General features: G+C 42.8%; 1 protein-coding gene across 2 annotated transcripts in view; it reads right to left on the bottom strand.

The window, feature by feature from the left end:
• PFKL (phosphofructokinase, liver type) overlaps positions 1-24,075 on the bottom strand; it is a 905,205-nt gene that overhangs the window by 189,305 nt on the left and 691,825 nt on the right. For both annotated transcript variants that reach the window (XM_044060589.1, XM_044060587.1), the window contains exons 12-13: positions 20,764-20,827; positions 4,765-4,911 (exon numbers count right to left, since the gene is read on the bottom strand). In XM_044060589.1, coding sequence (XP_043916524.1) covers positions 4,765-4,911; positions 20,764-20,827 — 211 coding nt within the window. The remainder of the gene's footprint in view (positions 1-4,764; positions 4,912-20,763; positions 20,828-24,075) is intronic.

Raw genomic sequence — 24,075 nt, forward strand, 5'->3', positions numbered from 1 at the left:
AATCATCAGGAGGGGAAGCAGAGAGAATAAAGTCCTCTGCATCAGAATCCTCATAAGTAGGTAAGGGCAAATCCAGATCATCAGAAGAGTCAGAAAAAACAGAATCCTGATCAGAAGATACATAATCAACTTCAGTCCTAGGCCTCTTAGAAGGGGGGAGTTGGCTACGCCTGATTAGATTTATTAGATCTTCAACCATTCTTATCATTTGTTTTTTAGGCATAGAAGCCTGAGCATGTGGCCTGGGCGTCAGTTTTTTAGACATGGATCGAGATTTAGGCCTAAGTAATGAAAGAGGCGTTGATTTAATATGCAAGTCTGTAGGCCTGAATACCCCCTCAGAAGTCGGTGCCTACACAGACCCATCCAAGGTAGAGACATCCGCGGGTTCCATAGTTGAAGCATCTCGCGACATACCGGACTCCAAATGGGTCTCAGTAGAGGCCTGCGAATCAGAAGTAGCGGGTATCAGGGGCTGCGAAAGCACCTCACTGAATACCGACGAACTGGCGAATGGCTTAGGAGAAGCGTCGTCGGCAGTTTTGGACCTCGGCGGCCTGTCTCTGTCTTTATCTTTGCATTTTTTTCGGAATCCCGGTAGTCGGATGGCTAACCGATGACATTTCTGGATAATTATACCGAGAACCAAAATATTTAGAGGTGTAAATATACCGACAATGGATAGTGCGCTGATTAAATAAAGCCCAAAACCGACAGCAAGGTACGTCGTGGTCAGGGCCTAGGCAAGGAATACAGTATGAATAAAAATCTTTATGAGGTATTTGCTTTCCACAAGTAATGCAATCATTAACTTTTACTGACATCGGTAAGTAGCAAGAAAATGTTTCCCCAATGGAGTACTTAGCTTTAGTTGAAGACTTCGGTTCTGAAACTCTAAAACCAAAATTTCAGGAGTCGGCCGATCTGCACTTGTGAACTGCTTCTGCTTCGAGCACCGCACGGCAAGAAAGACTAATGCAATGGCGTCGACTGCATGTTTTATACCCCTGACGACCTAACGTCATGGAAGATGGGACAGCAACCGACGCAGGACCCAAGACTTTGTTAATCAGGCCGACTGAGGGCTACCTGCAAGCAGATAACCCAAGTGTAATGACTGCAACAGTGAAACATGAAGAACATCACCATGGACTTGGCTGAGGCCTACAATAGGACTATTACAACCACCCTAAAGTTTCTGGTTCCAAGTTGTGCATGTTTAAGCTACCTCAAGCAACAATAGCCCTAGATCAAACCAGAGCTCTGAGTAAAGGGAAGGGTTGGGTGAATATTGCAGTCAGACTGGAGAACAGACTTGTCTATTCATTTTATCAAAACAAGAAGCACCCACTGGAAGATGGCACAATAAAAATTTATTAAGCATTTTCATCTGTTAACCGTTCAGACTTCTTCAGCTGATGAGGCATGGCTTGGCTTGAGAACTCAGCATTCATGCCTTTATGTCTGTAAAGTGCAGTTGTGTCTACACTCACTATAATTATAGATGTTTGGTTAGATCAATGTTGCAGTTCTGATTCTTAGGAATTTGGACTGGCCACTGGCTTCTGCAGGGAAGGAAGACCAGAGTCTTTCAACATCCTCCAGCTGGAGGATATCCATAAAGACTGACATCCAGATGTCTGGGCCTAAAACGGGTATCAGTTCACATCATCTTTGGACCTTTCTTTTCAGGAGTACAGAATATGACAGTCCTTAGCAGTAGTACAACTTTCTTAAATGTCAAGGAATAAATAAGTGCCCTGATCTAATGGGAAGAAGTGGGGGGATGATGAGGATGGAGACCCCCACAACCAAAATGAAGGATGCAAACAGTAGTTGGAGGGGATGTAGGGTGGGAAATGGCATTACAATAGTGATCTATTCAAACATCTGCAATTGCGTTAAGTACAGACACAACTGTACTGTGTGTTCATTCTAGTCAAAGTTGTAGTGCTGATTCTTGGGAAGACTCCCACATCTTCTATGAAGGTGGCTGGACAGGATGACAGGCCGGGGACTACAGGCTTTACAAGATGGTAAAGGTGAACCCAGCTCTAGCTCTCAAAACAGCCTAAGGTGGTAATGTTTTGTAAAGGTGTGGACAGATGACCACACTGCAGCCTTCAGGATGGCTTGAATGGGCACCACTTTTACAAAGGAAGTAGTGGAAGAATTACGTCTGGTGGAATGAGCCCTGATTTTACCAGGAAGTTAACTGTGGTAAGAACAAAAAAATAATGCAATTAGCAATCCATTCTGAAATTGTTTTGTCACAGGTTTGCCTTGCTTACCCCCTCAGCAAAAGCTACAGCTGGCCTGATCCGTTAGAGAAGTTGGTCCTGTGCAAGTAATCTCTCAACTGTCCGTCCACCTCTAAAAGAATGCAGAATCTTGTCTCCTTTGTTTTGTGAATTTGGGAAGAATACAGGAAGATGGATGGATTAGTTCAAAGACAATTCCAATATTAGCTTCAACATACAAAAGAGGGATTAGTTTCAAGGTGACCTTGTCCCTGTGGAAGATTAAGGAATGGCTCCTTGCATATTAAGCCTTGGGGCTCAGAGATATGCCTGGCACAGGTGAGATCGAGAAGCAGAGCAGTGTTTCATGTTAAAAGTTTGAATGGAGCTGAATCTGCCATTTCAAAATGAGGCAGTGTTTTTCCAGCATAAAATTAAGGTCACAATGAGTGACAGGTTCCCTTCTAAGAAGTCTGATTATATATAAAATCCCTAAGGAACCACTACAAGTGTAGGTGGCAGCAAGTAACAGGAGAATACATCAAGCAGAGTAAAATGACTGAGACATTTACCTTGATGCTGGAACAGAACGAGTCTTGTTTGAACAGTTATGAGAGGTATTCATATTTTCTGAGGTATGTTAGCTTGTGCAGATAAGAGTACCTCTGGACTGGCAACAGGAAGAAAACCTTTTCCATTTTACTGTAAAAGACTTCCTAGTGAATGGATTTATGTCCTCTTTCAAGATGAATAGCACATATGGTGAATAGGACAAAGAGGTTGGGGATAAAATTCAATCCTCCAAGCTGTGAGCTTGAGGGTTGCCAGGTTTAGGTGAAATACAGACTCTTTGTACTGGGTGAGGTGGTCCAAAACTAGTGACAGAGTTTTGCCCAATGCCCCCTCCCTCCCCACTGAAGGACAGAAAGTTGGAGAAGCAGTGTCACCTGGGCAAGAAAAAAGCAATTAGGATCATTTGGGGCCTATACTGGTGGGAAAGGCATACAGGAAGAGGTCTGTCCACTAGAAGGAGAAGACGTTCACTCAACAAGACCCTATTTGCTGGGTTCTGCAGGAATACTTGTTCAGCTGTTTGCTGAAGAGGCAAAGAAGTCTATGTCTGGGGCACCCCACTTGCATGAGAGATCCAGGAATATTTCCCTTTTTAACATCCAATCACTGGGGTCTGGGAAGGTTCAGCTCAGGAAATCTGCTAGGATACTGTCCTGCACTGGGATATAAGATGCAGTCAGTGTTACTTTGATTTGCTGTGTCAGTAACTAAATGTTCACAGCCAGTCAGAATAGCAAGTAAGATTGTGTACCCCATTCTAATGTACCACATAACTGTGCTACTGTCTGTTCAAATCTAAAGGATTCCCAGAGACAGCCTCCTCCTGCATGGCCAAGAAAGTCGCCTTCATTTCTTTCTGACTGATATGCTGTCTTGCTGCTGTTTGTCCCATATCGTTTGGATGCTGACTTGTCCTAAGTGGTCACCTAGGCTCTGTCTGATCTGTCTGTAGTCAACGTATGAGATGCCTCAGCTAGAGTGAAATAAGCTCCTGGGCGGGTAAGAACACTATCCTCCCACCATAAAATGTCTTTTTATAAGCATGGCAATGCAGGGATCATGGTTCCTAGAGGCTGCAGGTCTTGCAACCAACTGTTTTTAGGAACAACTGCAAAAAGTGGTAGTGCAATCCTCCTGCTTGAAAACATAAGTTATCTCCTGTATTCCTGAGCCACAGGAACATGAAGGACATCTGGACAGCGGTATTGCACAGGCCCTGAATATACTTTCTGCAGGCTCTTGCGTTGTATCCCCTCTGTGTCAGATTTAATCTGCTCCTGTACAGACTTAGGGTACTTAAGCACATGGAACTAGCAGTGGAGAGCCCTCTTGGCAAGACTGTCTGAAGTGCAAGTCTTTTTACCATAGGGGTCAGCAATCTGCTTTCCCTGTCATTAAGTAGGGGTTATTGGAAGCAAGGCCAGGAGTTCCATTAACGGATGCTGTAGACAACACTGACAGATCTGCCACAAGATTTTTGTGGAGGTATTTACAGGATTCTTGCACCCTATAAAATGATCTGGCATCCTAAGAGCACAATGGGGGAGTTGGGTGCATAGATATGTCCAAAAACACATCAATAAAGGACATGATTCAGTTTCTGAAAAGTTAAATTACAAAACACAAAAACATAAACTCACTGCTCACAAATGTTTATACCCAAGATTAACAGTGTTTTGGAATTAAAACAATCCACAAATGTTTATACCAAAGATAAACAGTGTTTTGGAATTAAAACAATCTGCAAAAAAACAAATTAAAAAATGATTTTCAAAAATAGGTTAAAAACATGAAAACTGAAAGTTTTAGAACAGCTAGCTGTAATAAACCAAGGTTCCCTGCATTAGTCTAGCTCTGTATTTTAAGTATTAATTCCGCTTAAAAATGTTTTCTTTAACTGTTCTGGCTCAACTATATCACATAAATGCATCTTAAAACAAATGAGTTTTACCTGCCCATTGGCCAAGCCTTCAAATCCATCATTCACCATATAAACAGTATGTCCTTGAGAGAGTCCAATTCTGACAGCTGATCTAACTGCAGCATTCATTCCAGCAGCAGGAGCACCAACATTTAAAACAGCTAGACTGTACCTCGTCTGTAGGTGAAAATAAAACACACAAAACGACAACATAAATTATCTTGTCAGTCACAGTTTTGCCTAACAGATGTTGGAAAAAATCTACAGTTAATCAATGGTAATATTCCAGTTTGTACTGAAACAGGACATGACTTTCAATTGGATATGCAAAACACATGACTTTGGAGTTGCACCATTGTTAGACAAATAAAACTGCAAAAGTAAAATCTGTTTTCAGCCATATTTTTAATTTTACTTTATTATAAAATGTAAAAGTGTAAAGAGTTATACATACACACTCTTAAGAGAATATGTAAATGATCTGCCGCTGTTTAATGCATTCTTTTCTCCACAGTCAAACAAGAATGAAAATGATTGGTTAAATACATCAACACAGACTTAGTAACTGCTAATCCTCTTGGTGACAGAAAGGAAGGGTCCACAGCAATTTGTAGCATCTTCATAGGTTCATAAGTGTGTACTAGGCTAATGGCCCTGGGGCCTTTACAAGCCTAGCCATAGGATTACCCTGGCATAGTGCCACCCGACCTTAGTTCCCAGTCCCTCTGTCGAGTAGAGCCACTGGGGTTATCCCTGGGGTGAAGTTTCTGTTTCCCATCCATTCATTAAGATTTCTCTTGAAGAGGGTCAGCGAGGTGCTCTGCCTGACATGTATGGGAAGTCTATTCCATAGCATGGGCAGTCTCTGGGTTATGAATCTGTCCCTCCAGCATGTTCTGTTAATTGTGGTAATGAGGTTGAGGTCTCTTGAGCGTGTGGTACGGAGGGACTGGTATTTCTTTAGATGTAGCATTTCTAACACAGCTGGGTCAGACATGGCTTTGTAAGTCAAGCAGAGATCGCCTCTAAGTAGGCGATATGAGACAGAGAATAGTTGAAGTTTTTTAGAGTCTGTCCACATAGGACAAGTGTTTAAGGCCTAGGATCCTCTTTGTGAGGTACTTTTGCGGCCTCTCCAGTTGTTGCAGGTGTCTAGTGAGGTATATGCCAAATGGGGCTCTGTACTCGATGATTGGCCTAATGAGGGAAGAGAAGAGAGAGACAATGACTGCTTTCTTCCTGGATGCAAAACCCCTAGTAATGAGATGTGCCACATAGAAGGAATTTCTGACCACAGTGGCAATGCGGTGATCAAAAGAGAGGTTGCTGTCAACCTGTGTTCCCAGATCTCTTATGATGCCTTCCGTGTTCAGTGGACTACCATCAATGTGGTAATTCATGGGAATCGGGTTTTTCCCAAAGGGGATGACGACATTTTTTTTTGGCATTGAGTTTAAGGCCATGGTTCTGACACCAGTCATTGGTCTCAGTGAGGGCATTCTGTAGGATATCAACATCACTTGGGGAGTTAATAATAGCTCCCAACTTGCAATCATCTGCAAACTTTGTCAGCCGGAGTCCCTTCGTGTTGGACTGGACTTCAGAGAAGTAGATACCAAACAGGAGAGGACCCAGAACCGAATTCCTGGGGGACTCCACTCGTGACTAGTTGGCAATCTGACTTGGAGTCAGCTACTTTCACACTGTGGGTTCTATCTGTGAGCTAGTTTGTAGCCCACCTAGTGATATAGGGTTGATGACTAGCTTAATGAGTTTTTCTATGATTCCTGAATGGGGAATGGTATCAAAAGCCTTGGCCAGCTCAAGGTAGGCTGTATGAACCACCTTGCCTTCATCCACAGCTCTGGTGACTGACTCAAAAAAGTCGACCAAGTTGAGCAGGCATGATCTACCCTTCACAAAACCAAACTGTGTGGGATCCAGAGTTTGGAGATTCCCTATATCCTTGTTTATTAGGTCCATGATGATGCATTCCATAGCTTTGCATATCAGGTTCATCAGGCTAATGGGGCGATAGTTCCCAGGGTCTGTAGTAGCTCCTACTTTGTGGAGAGGGATGACTGTAACAGTGCGCCATTCGGTAGGGACAAAGCCTGAGGTGAGGCTGTAACTGAACAGGGCACACAGTTGGAGGTGCCAGTTCACTCTGTAGTTCATGTAAAACACAACCAGGGATATTGTCAGGTCCCATAAAAGCTGTATTCTTGGCCTTGGACAGTGCTGTTTTAACCTGTGCAGCAGTAATGCTGGGTGCCTGGCAATCTGCCGTTAATGTGATAGGTCCTTTGGGAGGGGAAAGAGGGGTAAAGTTGGCAATTACTCTGTCGGCCAGTATACTGGCAAAATCTGTTGGCTCGGTATAGGAGGTACCATTGTGCAGTAGCTCAGAGCAAATCTGGGTATTGCCATGGAGATTCTTTACATAACTATAGAAGGCCTTGTAGTTGTCTTTACTATCTGCTGCAATTCTGTTTTCATAGCTAGCTTTAGAGGATTTGATGAGGGATCTCAACTTTTTGTTGAGGCTGATAAGGGAGCTTTTCCAGTCTTAGCACCTCACCTTATTCCGCATCAGTTTCCTCCTTCTGTTGTAGAGATTGTTTATGGCAGAGGACCACCAGATTGGCTTCCTTTTTTTGGAGGAGAGCATTTTGGTTCTATTGGGTATGGTGAGATCCATGCATTTGTGTACGTGTTCATACAGTGCACTGGTGTATGATTCAGCAGTCATACAACTATTCTCAATTTGCATGGGTGCCGTGAAGTTAGCTACCTCTGTTTTTAGGAGCCCAAAGTTAGCTTTGGAGAAGTTTTTCATGGTTACCTTTGCGGGGGGGGGGGGGGGGGGTGAATTTCCAAAGTGATTAGTTTGTGGTCGGCTCTAACCAGAGAGGAGCTGACTACTGGTTTAATGCAACGGTCGCCCATGTTAGTAATGACAAGGTCAAGGATGTTGCTACCTCTAGCGGGGGTAAGAATGCACTGGTCTAGGGCAATGGAATTAATGAACTCCAGGAAACGTTGGGCAAGTGTATTGGTACATGAGTAGTTTTCCCAGTTAATGGAGGGGTAGTTGAAGTTGCCCAGTATGAGAGTTTTAGGTTGGACCCTAATACTTTCCAGGGTGCTAACGAACGTGGAGTATGAGTCTTGGGACATGGTTGGGGACCTATAGCAGGCTACGACCTGGATCGCTGTCTTACCCAATGTTAGCTGCACCTGAAGTATCTCTGATGCGTTATGTTGGGCTACCAGTCTGGAGGTGTGTGCATCCTTTATGAATATGGAAACCTCACCACTTTTGGAGCTTCGGTCCAAGTTCTGGGGCTGAAAGGTGTGGAATGAGTTATAGCCTGGTAGTGCAGGGGTGCTTTCTGCTGATGTTATTTTTTCAAGACTGAAACTATAAAGTAACCACCACCAACTCAGACTAATAAGTTACTCTGCAACATATAACAGCATCAAAGAATATAATGGAATTTTTTGTTGGGCAGGAGTGCATCCTTCACAAATATCCTAATGTGAGAACATCACTGACCCCCCCCCCCCATTTCTAAATATGTCTTTTCTGAAGTTGAGCAACCTCAGAGTAAAACAAAAAAGGTTCTTTTAAGGAGTAAATTTACCCTTTAGCCTAACTACCTTACTCTGTATCATCCTGACCTCAAAGTCAGTAAGCAGACAGAGAATGTGTGTGACAAAGTGGAGCTGATCTTTATCAAGCCTGGAAAGCCTGTCCTTTCATGAACCAATGAAGATTCAACACGAGGCAAGATGAGAGAAAATCTTTAGGAAATAGTAAGGAGGCTTTCGCTTAAAAGAACAGATGCGTTAATGAATGTGGGAAAACAAAGCAGATATCAAGATTTGTGCAAGCTGAGTTTTCCCTGTAGAGAGAGGCTTGGAAGGTATTTCTGCACTGCAGTCTGAAGAAACATTTTGTACCTTCTCCTTCTCATTTTCTCATAGTTTTCTGCCAAGTTTTGATTCCTTTTGCTTTTTTGTCAGCCATACATGGTGCCAGTTTCTAATTATTTCATCTTTCTTTGTCTTTACCTATGTTTTTTTTCTTTACTTAAGCTTCCTTTTTTTTAAGTTTTCTCTGTGATTAAAAAATCCTTAAAAGTTCAACTATTAATTTTACTAGTTCTAATAACTGCAGTGTTCATAACCATTTAACTACGTCATCTGAATGGAAGTCCTGTACAATGAAACTGGCTTCTGTAGGAAAATCATTAATGCTCAATAAAAACAATACTCAAATGGACTGATTCCTGGTAGTCCTACATTTGGTCAATTTATGTTTTAAAGACTGGCTTTTGAATGCTTCTCATAAGTGCATGAAAAACTCAAACGTTTGGTTATTCCCATCAGTCATGCTACTTATGACAGATCCATGTGCAGTGTAAGTCAGAGTTTCTACTTTCCTCCAATCTTGTGTGACAGTTGAGTTTGTATATTTAAGTAAGGGGAACAAAGTGGGAGAAGTCTCCCATGTGGGGTTGAAGTGGGTTTTGTCCCCTGCTGAAGTGCTTACAGATGTACTTTTAAGTCTGAGTAACATTTTCCTATATATAGAAAAAATAAACAAAATGGGTGTCTAACAGTAACTGGAGTGAACAAATGTGAAGCGTGATTCTCATCTCAGTAATTCAAAGGTCCGTAGAATCACAAGTTAGTATTATCCAGGGAGTTTGAAAACCATGTATAGCTTAGCCATGCAAAATAAATATTTCTATTTCAAACACTTATTAAATGGAAATTTTATTCCAAAACTGACAAAAGACCTACTTGTTTTAAGGCACCAGTATGAAATTGTTATTGCTTTGTACAGTGGGAAGTATTACTGTTACAAAATTGAAATTACAGGTTTATGTGGACAGAAGCCCAAACAGTATGACTGTACTACAAATTCTCCACAAAATGAGATCGTGTATGCCAGACTGCTGTTATCTAGCAATACATGAATTTTCAGGAAAACTTCCCTATCCTGGAGCGAGTGGTAAGCAGATTTAGTTAGTACAATTCCACTGATGCAGAAAGGTAAACAAGGACTAAATGGAGGCATTTCTTTTAAGTCAGTTGTCTCAGAATGCAGAAGCATATGAATAACGTGTCCTGTTTATTTCATTTGTTCATAGGCTCATATGATGATACTACGCTATTGGCCCGGAGGGCCTTATAAGCCTAGCCAAGATTTTCACCCACAAATTCAGCACCTGTTTTCCCTGTCCAGCAGGGACACAGGTGGGATCCCAGGGGTATATTTTCTGTTTCCCATCCAGTTGTCCAGGTTCCTCTTACACAGGGCTAGTGAGGTACTCTGCTTCACATGGAGAGGAAGTCTATTCCACAGACGGGGGGAGTCGTTGGGACACAAATTTATCCCGCCAACAAGTACAATTAATATCACAGACCAGGTTGAGACCTTGGGTGTGGGTTGCGCGAGTGGAGTCTGACTTACAGATATAAGTTCATAGGTTCATACTACGCTATCTGCCCTAGGGCATTTATAAGCCTAGCCAGAGTGTGTTTGGCTTTCACCACCCATTTTAAATTAATTTTGCTATGCCCTTTTTCGAGGTTAGTATACTGTGCCTCTGTCTAACAGTGACACAGAAGTGATACCCGGGGTAAACCTACGATCTCCCATCCACTCATCAAGATTCCTCTTGAAGAGAGTCAATGAGGGACTCTGCCTAACCTGGACTGGGATTTTATTCCAGAGTGAAGGGAGCCTCTGGGTTATGAATCTGTCCCTCCAGCATGTCCTATTTATTTCAGTGCTGAGGTTCAAGTCTCTCGAGCGCGTGGCTTGACGGGATTTGGATTTTCTGAGGTGCAGCATGTCCATTAATTCCGGGTTGGACATTGCTTTATACGTCAGGCACAGATCGCCTCTGAGCAGGCGGTATGCCACTGAGTAGAGCTGGAGTTTCTTTAACCAGGCAGCATATGGCATCTGTTTGAGCCCTTTGATCTCTTGGTGAGGTACTTTTGGGGTCTTTCCAGTTGCTGCAGGTGTCTGGTAAGGTACATCCCAAAAGGGGCATTGTACTCAATTATGGGCCGGATGAGGGATGAGTAAAGAGGCACAATGACCTCCCCTGATCTAGATGTGAATCCCTTCATGATTAGGTGGGCTATATAAAATGTTTTTCTAACCACTTTGGCCATGTGGTTGTCAAATGAGAGATTGCTATCAGCTTGGGTCCCCAGGTCCCTAATTACTTCTTCTGTACTTAATGGATTACCACCTATGTGGTAATTTGTGGGCACTTTGTTTTTGCCAAAGGGGATGACTATACACTTTTGGCATTTAGCTTGAGGCCATGGCTCTGGCACCAGTTGTCTGTTTCTATGAGGCCCTTTTGGAGGATGCTTGTGTCGGCTGGAGAGTCGATTATGGCGCCCAGTTTGCAGTCATCTGCGAACTTGGTCAACCACAGTCCTTCCGTGTTGGCCTGTACCTCCGAGAAATATATACCGAACAAGAGAGGTCCCAGGACTGAGCCTTGTGGGACGCCACTTGTAACTGGTTTGGAGTCTGACATGGCTCCAGCAATTCTAATCATGTGGGTTCTGTCCTTGAGCCAGTTTGCAACCCATCTAGTGACATAGGGGTTTATATTTAAGCTGGTGAGCTTATCTATAATGCCCGAGTGGGGTATTGTATCGAAGGCTTTTGCGAGGTCCAGGTAGGCTGTGTGGACTACCTTCCCCTCGTCAATGACCTTGGTGACGGTTTCAAAGAAATCAACCAGGTTTAAGTGGCAGGATCTGCCCTTAACAAAGCCGAACTGGGTAGGATCCAGTGTCTGTAGGTCCCCAATATCTTTATTTATGAGGTCCATGATGATCCTTTCCATAGCTTTGCAGACCAAGCTAGTCAGGCTTATGGGGCGATAGTTTCCAGGATCCGTTGAGGCACCACCTTTGTGGAGAGGGACCACTGTTGCTGTACGCCACTCTTTGGGTACATATCCTGTAGTAAGGCTGAGATTGAACAGTAGTTTTATGTTTGGGTTTAGCTCTTCTTGGAGTTCATGTAGGATGCAGCCCGGGACACCATCTGGTCCAATTGATGCTGTGTTTTTTGCTTTGGAGAGGGCAGCTCTTACCTGAGCATCTGAGATGTCAGGGGGGCAGCACTCTGCTGGGATAGATATTTGCCCTTTTGGTGGGGAGGGGGGGGGTTTGCGCTGAACCTGTCAGCTGGGATGTTGGCAATGTCTGTGGGTTCGGTGTATTTTTTGTCATTTTGGACTAATTCTGAGCATATCTGGGAATTCCCACCCAGGTTCCTAACATAACTAAAGAAAGCCTTGTGATTATCCTTAGTGTCCTGTGCAATGTTTCTCTCGAAGCTGGCCTTAAGACAATTTTATGAGTGCCCGTAGTTTTTTTGCTAATACTGATCAGAGATGCCTTCCCTTTTTGGGATTTTGCTCTATCATGTAGTAGCTTCCTCCTTCTATTGTATAGTTTGTTTATGGCTGGGGTCCACCAGACAGGACGTCTGCCTTTGAAGGATTGGGTCTTGGTTTTATTTGGGATTGCATGATCCATGCATTCCTGAAGGTGTTCATAGAATGCGTTTATAAAGGATTCTGCGGTCTGGGCCGTATTTTCCACAGGCCCGGGGGCTTTGAAGGATTCCACCTTGGTTTTGAGGAGTGTGAAATTTGCTTTAGAGAAGTTTTTCACTGTGATTTTCTGGGCAGGGGGTGGGGTCGGGATGTGTAAATCCAGTGAGATTAGTTTATGGTCTGATCTTACCAGTGAGGGATACACTTCTGGTCTGGAGCATAGAGTCCCCATGTTGGTGATGATCAGGTCCAGTATGTTTTCCCCTCTTGTGGGAGTGCTAACAAGTTGTTCCATAGCATTTGAGTTTATAAATTCTAGGAACCTTTGGGCTAGGTTGTTGGAGCTAGAGTAATGCTCCCAGTCTATGTTTGGGTAGTTGAAGTCGCCCAATATAATGGTGTTTGGAGAGACCTTCATATTTTCCAGTGTTCTTAGGAAGGCCGAGTGGGGTTCCTGAGTTTGGGAGGGTGGTCTGTTGCAGGCTATAAACTGGAAGGCAGTTTTACCTACTGTTAGTTGCACATGGATAGTCTCTGATGCTTCGTGCTGTGCCACCAACCTGGAGGTGTGGGTATCTTTGACGAATATTGATACTCCCCCTCCTTTTGTGGTTCGGTCCAAGTTTTGGGGCCGAAAAGCATGGTATGAGGTATAACCTGGTAGTGCTGGGGTGCTCTCGGGAGCCTTGACCCAGGTTTCTGTTACTGTGCAGCAACTCCATCAAAGCGGAGTCTGAGACGGCCTTGTATGCCAGACACAGGTCTCCTCTGAGCAGTCTGTATGAGACTGGGTAGAGGGACATGGATTTTAGCCTATCTGTATAGGATACGTGTTTGAGACCCTGGATTTTCCTGGTCAGGAACCTCTGTGGTCTCTCCAACTGCTGCACATGCTTGGCAAGGTACATGCCGAAGGGGGCACTGTACTCGACAATGAGTCTGATAAGGGAGGAGAACAGGGATATTATAAACTCCTTGTTCCTGGATGAAATACCCTTACTTATGAGGTGGGCCATGTAGAAAGCCTTCCGTACAATGGAGGCAACATGGTGGTCAAAAGTCAAGTTGCTATCAACCTGGGTGCCCAAGTCCCTCACGACTGAATGCATGCTTAGTACGCTGTTATTAATGTGATAATTAGTGGGGACATAATTTTCCCCAAAGAGGACAATGATGCATTTCTTGGCATTCAGTTTGAGGCCATGCTTCTGGCACCAGTCATTAGTTTGGTTAAGGCCCTCTTGGAAGATGTTCACACCACTAGGGGAATTTATGACAGTATCCAGCTTGCAGTCATCTGCAAATTTGGTCAGCCACAAACCACTGGTTTTGGCTTGCACCTCAGAAAAGTATATCTTAAACAGTAGAAGCTCCAAGACTGATCCTTGGGGTAAGCAGCTTGTTACGGGTCTGCTATTAGAGGTGGCTTCCCCTATTTTGACTGAGCGGGCTCTATCAGTGTGCCAGTTAGCTACCCATCTGGTAACAAATGGGTTGATGCCTAGCTGAGAAAGTTTATATATTATGCCCGAGTGGGGAATAGTGTCAAAAGCTTTGGCTAGGTCAAGGTAGGTGGTGTGCACTGTCATGCCTTCATCCATAGCTTTGGTGACTGTCTTGAAGAAGGCGACAAAGTTTAACAGGCATGATCTCCCTTTGACAAAACCAAACTGTGTGGAATCAAGCATTTGGAGGTTGCCGATGTCTTTGTTTATAAGGTCCATGATAATGTGTTCCACGGCTTTTTAGATCAGGCTAGTTAGGCTGATGGGCCTATAATTGCTTGGGTCGATGGACGCTCCACCTTTGTGCAGAGGGATGACAGTGGCTGTCCTCCATTCTGCTGGGATGAAGCCGGTGCACAGGCTTTGGTTGAATAGGGTTCCTAGTGGTGGTAAGAGCACTTGCCTGAGTACATATAGGACACAGCCAGGGATGTTGTTGGGTCCTATGGAGGCTGTATTTTTTTTGCCTTTGAGAGGGCATTAATAACCTGATCCATGCTGATGAGGGGTGGGGGGGCAGGTGATGGGGATGTCCTGGTTTATTGACTGGGGGAGACGGGGGGGGGGTGAAGTTTTCAATGAACTTGTCTGCCAGCAGGTTGGCTATATCTATGGCATTTGTGTATGTGGTATTCTTGACCACCAATTCAGAGCAGATTTAGGAGTTACCTTTGAGACTGCGGGCATATGCAAAGAAGGCCTTGTGATGGTCCTTAGTAGATGTGACCAATTTGGACTCGAGGTTAGCCTTACCGGATTTCACTAGTGATCTTATTTGCTTGTTCAGACAAAGGAGAGATTGCTTCCAACTTGGCACCTGCTCCTTCTTGGTCCTGGACAGCAAACTTTTTTCCCTTTTATTATAGAGTCTGTTTATTGCTGCTGTCCACCAGACAGGTTTCCTCTTCCTTGAGGAAGATGATTTGGTCCTGTCAGGTACTGCTGAGTTCATGCAGCTACATAGGTGCTCATACAGTTTTTTGGTGTAGGCTTGGGCATTAGTGCTTGACTCAACTGACAGGATGGTGGCTGTGAAGCTGCTTATACCTGCTCTCAGAAGGTTGTAGTCAGCTTTGGAAAAGTTTTTTTGTTTGACCCTGGCAAGGGGGGGGGGGCAGGGGAGATGGTGACTTCAAAAGTGATTGCTTTATAGTCGGATCTTACCAAGGAGGATGACACTGTAGGGGTGCTACAGTGGCTACTCATGTTGGTTAGTACCAGGTCCAGAATATTTTCACCTCTTGTGGGGGTGTCAACCAGCTGATCCACTGTACTGGCATTGAATCTCTGGGCATTCGTGTTTGAGCTAGAATAGGTCTTCCACTCTATGGTTGGGTAGTTAAAGTCGCCCAAAATCAGGGTAGATGGTTGAATCTTGATGGATTCAAGTAAGTCCAGATACGTGGAGTGGGCCTCCTGAGTCATGGCTGGGGGTCTGTAGCTAGCTATGATTTGAATAAGTGTTTTGTCAATAGGTAACTGTACCTGGAGTGTCTCCTGTGCTTCATACTATTTGACCAGCCTGGAGGTGTGTATGTCTTTGATAAATACTGAAACTCCACCTCCTTTGGCTTTGTAGCCCACTGTTTGGGGTATGAAAGTATGGTAGGACAAGTAACCTGGTAAGGCTGGGGTGTTCTCCACAGCTTTGAACCAGGTTTCAATGACTGCACAAATGTCAGCATCTTCCAGGGCAAGGAATGCTTGCAATGAGTGCAGTTTCATGTTAAAAGGCTCCTAGCGTTTAGCAGTAGGACCTCTAAATTTCATTTAGAAGAATTTTTTACATTGGTAATTTTGTCCTTTTGACTGCCTAAAAAAGGCACTATGGGGGAGCCAACAGCCTTTGCCAGAAGCCTGAAGCCCAGGGGAGACAGGATGAAGGCCATTTCTGGCAAAGCATCGTGGTCTGTCAATCATGCCCTCCTAGGCTGTCAGGTACTGGATCCCCTTAGAAGGACACCAGAAACTAAGCCAATTGTTAAAGTCAATCATTTTCTGTTTGTACTGAGGCATCATTCTGGGTAATAGTAGGATGCTGCTTAAGGCTAGGGAGTCTCCTATGACTAGTATGTTGGGTTTGTGGCTGGGCCTTACAGGCTGTGAGAAACAGGCATGTGTACTATGTGTGGTACTTAGTGTGGGGGGTTGTGATGTGCATGTGTGCTTTTGCCTCTGAGGTCTCCTCTGTTTAGGTATATTTTTGTTGAGAACCTCCACATATGTAGGCATGTACAGGTGTGGGTGGTGTTAGAGTTGTGGTGCTTGTGTTGTTTGTACAGACAACCTTCTCGGTGCCAGATGTACTGGCTTGTGATTGAGACAGCAAGGATTCTAGGTTCTTAATGTAACTGCATCTCTCACATATTGTGTTCCTAGGTGGCAGAAGAAGAGGGTTGTCTGTGTACATTAGGCAGTTGCTACACTGTCTCAGGATGCCATATCAACAAGACTAGCAGGAGAAATCACAGGAGATTGTCCATCCATGGCTGACAGAAGCTGTGGAAGAGAGGTAAAGGATAGTAGAGTGGGTACTATCAGAATAGAGTACCTACAGGTGTAAGTAGGGCTGGATAAAATCACAGTAGTTGTAAGGGAGGGCATTAGTTACACAGGAGTGCTGGTAAGGGAAAAAGTGCAACTGAGATACTATTCTGAGGGTCCAAGAAACTTAGGTTCATAAGTTTATAAGTAAATACTAGGCTAGCTGCCCTTCCAGTTTATTGTAAGCCTAGCCAACTTCACAAAGCTCAAACCCTGTAGCTTATGTCTGTAAGGTAAACACCTTAATCATTATGCCAACCCTCCTTCCCCACCTACGGATATATGTCTTTCACATCATAATGGTGATTTTCTAAGTAGGTTAGACTCCTGAACAAAGGCATTTGCTGCACCAGAGTTCCGCAGACTCTAAAAGCCACTTCTTAGTGAAGATGCTGGTTCAATTCTCTGACGAAGTCACTACTTGTCCTCTATCCTGATATCAAGGCAGCTGGATAAAGAAAAGATTGGCAGCACTGCTGTAAGCTTCCTTCGAGTACCGAATCCTTGAAAACACCATCAGGTGGGCTTTCAATGGCAAGTTATGCGCTATGACAAAGGGCATTGGTGACATCTTTTTCCTATTTCAGGTTCTTTGAAAAGGATGGCAAAGTTCACCCACAGGCACAATATTATGTCTGGTCATACATTCATTTTGCACAAACCAAACAAGCAGCTCAAAAAATATGAAATACGCTTACATGCCCTTAAGGAAGATTTGACTCTCTGCTTGTCTGGTGGCTAAATTCACTCCACAAAAGTGATTATTTTACACATGCATGACTAAGTTACACAATAGACAGACACTGAAGGAATCAAACCTAGGACTCCAAGAAAAGAAGTTTGTTAGAAAGTCCACAACCATAATCCTTTGTGATAAATTACCAAAACAGTGATTACATACAGATAAAAACAAGTGCAGATGGTTTTTAGTTGTGTGCATTACACAGACTACACATGCGATGAGCTTTGTCAAAAATAATTTAGAGAGCTGTGCATACTGCTTAAGCTTGAGAAACATTTTTGTTAGCAGGCGGAATTTAAAAGGCAGTGTTCCTTGGGACCCCATTTTCAGTGCTTTGTTTGGGTGAATTATGTAGACACGCATTAATGATACCTGTTCACTAAACTTGTTTCAGACAACAAGACGGCACCTAGAAATAAGTAGCAGGAAAGAGCCAATTCAGTCTGGGAAAATTTGTTGTATCCTGTGGTCAACAGCAAAGAATTAAACTAGCAGCTTCTTAACATACAAAGAAGCTTCACTCCTTTTGCTGAAAGCAACAGAACTGGAAGAATATCGATTCGATTTGGGGGGGGGGGCAGAAGTAGGACTTTAGGGACATGATATTTAGTTAATTATTGCCAACACTATGTGATTTCATGGAACTTAGTATGCCAGGTCTGTCTATCTGTCTGTCTCTCCACCACTGCTTTACAGTTCTTGTACACTCATATTACTCCATTTATACTGTATTTAATGTAATTTTTGCTGCTCTCTTCTTTTGCCTTCAATTTTACCAGTACCAGCACCTCCTGCAATGAATCATGTCTTTGCATTATGTGGTAAAAATATTAAAGTTTTACTTTAGGCATTGACTGAGTTGTTCTTTTTGCAGGCCTTGTAATTCTCAAAAGTCATCTATAGAACCACAGTTCAAAATCATAGATTTCCTGGCCCACATTACTTATTGTCCAACTCTCACAACCACGTTTGTATTTTGAAAATCACAGCTTTGACTTTATAACCTTTTGCTGACAGCATGATGTCTTTGATCTTTAATATTAATATAATAACAAAATTTGCTATAGCATTCTTCCAAAGAAGCAAGCATCTTTTACTTTCATGGCTGCAGTCACTGTATGTTAGTGGTAGCTCAAGTGAATGTAAAAGACCCCCCCCCGATACTTATCAAAAAGTAGTGGAAGTTCCACGGACACCTGGCCAAATTTCCCCTTGTCAGTTATGAATACCACCATCGGTCACCCCATTAATGGAGGACATTGGCCTTTACAGACTAATTCTGTCAAGAAAGGATAAAATAAATCTGCACAGACTTCTGAGCCCACAGAAGTAAAGCACATGCCTCCTCTTCAACTATCAGTTTATAAAGAACTGGTGGGAATAGATGAAACTCTTACACTAGTTTGTTGCTCGACATCATAAAATGCAAGATTATGGTCATCTAATTTTCTGCTTTCACCTCTGTTAACAGGACCTTCAAGTCTGCCTTATTTTTAGTCAGAGTTATAAGATAACTGTATCTAATGTCAATATTTCTCCTAGCAATTTTAATTCCAGCATCTAATTCATTTAACCCGATATTTCAATCATAACCAGCATGTAACTGAAATAAAAAGGGTGGCAATATATAGCTTTTTTATAATCCCTTCTCAATTTTGAACCAAATAATTACTCCACATATGGTTCTAAGACTTCTTTGTCTGCATTATAGATAACAGAGTAAACATGGTGGTCTGCTATCTTCTATATTTTATACTCCCTTCCCAATTTTGAACCAAATAATTACTCCACATATGGTTCTATCACTTTTTTGTCTGCATTACAGAGTAAATATGGTGGTCTGCTATCCGCACTTCTTTAAGAACTTACCATGGGCTACTATGGTATACACATTAAAAGATTTCAGAAAAATCAAAGAAAAAGCAAACTTGGCCACATCACATTGCTTTCTCCACTCTTCAGTAAATTTGATCACTGACACCTCTAACTCTTCTAATAGATGACTGTACATCTGGCAAACCTCAGTCTACACCTTATTTTTTACTGTGTAGTTTTTGTGTGTCTTCTTACTTTAAATATTTTCCTCTCTTAGTGATAATACCTTCATATAACATAAGGAGGGGAAATCACAGCAGCAAGGGGAAATTAATGTTTTTAATAATGACTGTTCCCAGTTTAGACTAGTTTTCAGTGTTTGCAGTTTATATTTTCATAGAAGGTTATAAACAGGTTAATATTAACATACTGGGGTCCCACATCAAGTTATAATCTGGGGGTAACTATCAGGACTGCGCTACACCCCCACTCTTCACCCTATATTTCCAAATCACAATCTTACCCAGTACTCCCAACTCTCTCTCATTCCTCTAAACACCTTCCCCTTCTTTTCCTGCCTCCAGAATACTTCTCCTCACAAAATAAATACCTCCTTAATTAAGATATCTCTCACACAAGTTCCTCTGTTTAAGTGTACAAATACAATAATATTTAATTTTAGTGTTGGTATTAAATTCTAAATTGCACCAAATCTGCCAGTCATATACAAGTTTATTCACATCACTGTCATTCTAATCCATGCATGGTTTCAGCCAAGTCCACCTAAATAGCCCACTATCAAGTTCATACAGTTACTCACTCAAGAACTTCTTGAATATTCAATTGTCCAATTGTGGTGGGTTCAAAATCAGTATTTTACCCAGTTAAAACATAAATATAAATGAATACATACAGATAAATAAACCAAAATAAAAAAAATGCAGTGAAAAATTCTATTAAAATTTGCACTTAAAAAACAGATCATTTATATTTTTTGACAAACACAAATAATAAAATCTTGATGTCCCTTCAGTTTTAGTAGGCAGTTTATTGACACTTTCACATTCAGTCGTGGCCAGCTGTTCGCATTTAACTTAAGGTGCCAGTAAAGCTTGTGTTTTTCCAAATTCAAGGACCCGGGGCAGGAGTTCAAACTTTTTGTTGTTGAACATGTATTACTAAATGACAGCAAGGCGGGGGGGGTCCATGGTCCTTGAACTTGGAAATACGTAAGCTTTACTGCAGCTTAAGTTAAACGTGAACAGATGGCCAGGATTGAATAAGCAAGTATCAATAAACTGCCTACTAATACTAAAGGCACATTCAAGATAAACTAATATTTTAATGTGTTTTAAAGAACATTTGCAGAGTTCTAGGTTTTACTACATCACGTATATACATGGTTTGTAAAAGTTGCTTAAGTGCATTGTCACTTCAAATATACTGGTGGGGACTTAGCATTCACGATTGTATTTTAAAAACTGTTTTTTTTTTTTTTTTTTTTTTTAATAGTATTTAAATAGATGTTGCTTTGAGTGTGAATTTGTCTGATGAAGTAAACATGAAAGTGCTCATTGATTAAAACAATTTGGATATATGTCTGGCATGCTTTCCTGGTTTGATGTTGTTTTGTAGTTTATTTTTGTATATCATAATGATTTCAGCATTAGCATTCTTAAATTTTACAACTTTATAACCTAACTAGAGTTGTTACAGACTTTTACTTGCGAATTAACAACTCCAGCACACAAACACATAAACATATACTAATCATCACTGCCCAGGCAATTTAACATACTTATTTTTCACTTACCTTTGTTTGTGATGGCTTGTGGTGCGCAAGCAACTTATAGATGTTCCAGTTGTTTTCAAAACTCCTAAAGGAGGCAAGAAAAAGGCATGTTTAGACAAAGAACACTTTAAATATCCCTCCTACCTCCTCAGTTAATGTTAACAGATGCTGTACTAAGGCATATGAATATTTTCAAACTCCAATTTAATAACATTTAAAGCACAACACAGGTTCATAGGTAGGTACTAGGCTATCTGCCCAAGGGCCTAAGTAAGCCTAGCCAACAGGGTTCCCTGGCTTATGCCACCAAAGAAAGTTAATTTCCTGTGCCCCTGTTGAGCAGGGCCACAGAAGTGATCCCTGGGGTGTATTTCCTATTTCCCATCCACTCATCAAGATTTTTCTTGAAGAGTGCTAATGAGGAACTTTGCTTGACATAGATGGGTAGCTTGTTCCAGAGTATAGGAAGTCTCTGGGACAGGAATCTATCCCTCCAGCATGTCCTATTTATTGTGGTGACAAGGTTTCGGTCCCTACAGCTTGTAGCTCGGAGGGATTGGGATTTCTTTAGGTGTAGCATGTACAACAGCTCTGGGTTTAACATAGCTTTATACGTTAGGCAGAGATCTCCTCAGAGTAGGCGATATGCTACAGAGTAAAGCTGGAGTTTTTTGAGACGGCCAGTGTAGGGCATCTGTTTGAGGCCAGTAATCCTCTTTATGAGGTACTTCTGTGGCCTTTCCAGCTGCTGCAGATGTCTTGTGAGGTACATTCCAAAAGGGGAGTTGTACTCTATAATGGGTCTAATGAGTGTCGTGTAGAGGGGAACAATGACCTCTTTTTTTCCTGGATGAGAACCCTTTTGTGATGAGGTGTGCCATATAGAAGGATTTCCTGACTACTGTGGCGATGTGATTATCAAAGGAAGACTACTGTCCACCTGGGTCCCAAGGTCTCTTATCACACATTCGGCATTAAGTAGACTGCCATTTATGTGGTAATTCATGGGTACAGAGTTTTTACCAAAGGGGATGACGATGAACTTTTTGGCATTGAGCTTGAGGCCATGTCTTTTACACCAGGCAGCTGTCTCAGTGAGGCTCTTCTGTAGGATGTCCACATCATTTGGGAACTCGACTATGGCTCCTAGTTTGCAGTCATCTGCAAACTTTGCTAGCCAGAGGCCTTCTGTGTTAGCCCGTACTTCAGAGAAGTAGATACCAAACAGGAGAGGTCCCACAACTGAACCCTGTGGTACTCCACTTGTCACTGGTATGAAGTCAGATTTGGAGTCTGCAACTTTTACAGTGTGGGTTCTGTCAGTGCGCCAGTTGGAAATCCATCTTGTGACGTAGGAATTTATACCTAGTTTAGTGAGTTTAGCTACAATTCCAAAATGGGGAATGGTGTCGAAAGCCTTGACGAGGTCAAGATAGGCTGTGTGAACCAACTTACCCTTGTCTACGGCTTTGGTGACTGCCTCAAAGAAGTCGATCAGGTTCAGAAGGCATGATCTGCCTTTCACAAACCCGAACTGGGTGGGGTCCAGAGTTTGAAGGTTACCAATGTCTTTGTTTATGAGTTCCATGATGATACGTTCCATGGCCTTGCAGACCAGGCTCGTCAGGCTAATAGGGTGATAGTTCCCAGGATCAGTGGTGGGTCCCCCTTTGTGGAGTGGGATAACTGTTGCTGTGCGCCATTCAGTGGGCACAAAGCCTGATGTGAGACTATGATCGAACATGGTGCTTAGGTGGGGAGCCAGTTTATTCTGAAGTTCGTGTAAAACGCAGCCTGGGATGTTGTCCAGTCCCATGGATGCTGTGTTTTTGGTTTAGAGAGTGCAGCTTTTACCTGCATAGATGTGATTACAGGGACTCTGCATTCTTCCTGTATAGATAAGGGCCCTTTAGGAGTTGAGAGGGGGGTAAAGTTAGCACTGAACCCATCTGCCAGGATGTTGGCAATATCAGTTGGTTCTGTAATTTTCGTGCCGTTGTGCTGTAACTCAGAGCAGATCTGAGTGCTGTCATTGAGATTCTTGACATAGCTATAGAATGCTTTGTGGTTACCCTTAGAATCAGTGGTGATTTTGTTTTCATAGCTAGCTTTGGAGGATCTTATAAGGGATCTCAGCTTCTTACTGAGGCTGACCAGGGAGCTCCTCCACTCATGGGATTTTACTCTCATTTGCAACAGTTTCTTCCTTCTGTTGTACAGTTTGTTTATGGTAGGGGACCACTAGATTGGCTTTCTTTTTTTGGAGGATAGCGTCTTGATTCTGTTTGGGATAGCACGATCCATGCACTCGTGTAAGTGCTTATATAGTGCATTTGTGTAGGATTCAGCAGTCGTAACTGTACTGTCTATCTGCATGGGTGTCATGAGGTTCGCCACTTCTGTCTTAAGAAGCATGAAGTTGGCTTTGGAGAAATTTTTTACCATGGTTTCCTTAATGGTGGGTGGGGGCGGGATGCGGATGTCTAGGGTGATTACTCTGATCGGATCTGACCAACGAGGAGTTGACTTCAGGTGTGGAACATCGGTCACTCATGCTGGTAATGACTAGGTCTAGGATATTGTTGCCCCTGGAGGGAGTGTGGATAAGTTGATCCAGGGCATTGGAATTTATGAATTCCAGAAAGCGTTGAGCAAAGCAGTTGATACATGAGTAGTTTTAATAGTTAATGGTGGGGTAGTTGAAATCGCCCATTATTAGGGTGTTTGGTTGAACCCTAATATTTTCCAGTATATCAAGAAAAGAGGAGAGGAATCCTGGGGCATGGCGGGGGATCTGTAGCAAGCTACAATTTGGATTGCAGTTTTGCCCAGAGTTAGTTGCACTTGGATAACCTCGGATGCATTATGATGCGCAACTAGCCTGAAGGTGTGGATATCCTTAATGAATATGGACACACCTCCAGCTTTGGTGTTCTGGTCCAAGTTAGAGGGCCGAAAAGTGTGGTATGAGTTATAGCCTGGTAATGCAGGGGTGCTCTCTAGAGCCCTGAACCAGGTCTCAGTCACTGCACAGATATCGATGTTCTCCATTTTACAGAGTGCCTCGAGTGAGTGCATTTTGAGATTTAGACTTCTAGCATTGAGTAGCATTACCCTCAGCTTTTGCCATGTCATCCCAGGCAGACAGATACTGGATCCCCTTAGAATGACACCAGAAGCTTAGCCAATTGTTGAAGTCAATCATTTTGTCCTTGTACTGCGGTATCATTCTGGGTGATGGCAGGATGCTAGTCAAGTCTAGGGTCTGGGCTACAAGATTGAAAAGCTCTTCCATGTCTCTTTTCGTGTAGTCCAGGGAGGTACGTCTCAGGT

Source organism: Protopterus annectens, chromosome 2.part0, assembly GCF_019279795.1.
Source record: "Protopterus annectens isolate FY-2018-M chromosome 2.part0, PAN1.0, whole genome shotgun sequence".
Lineage (NCBI taxonomy): Eukaryota > Metazoa > Chordata > Ceratodontiformes > Protopteridae > Protopterus > Protopterus annectens.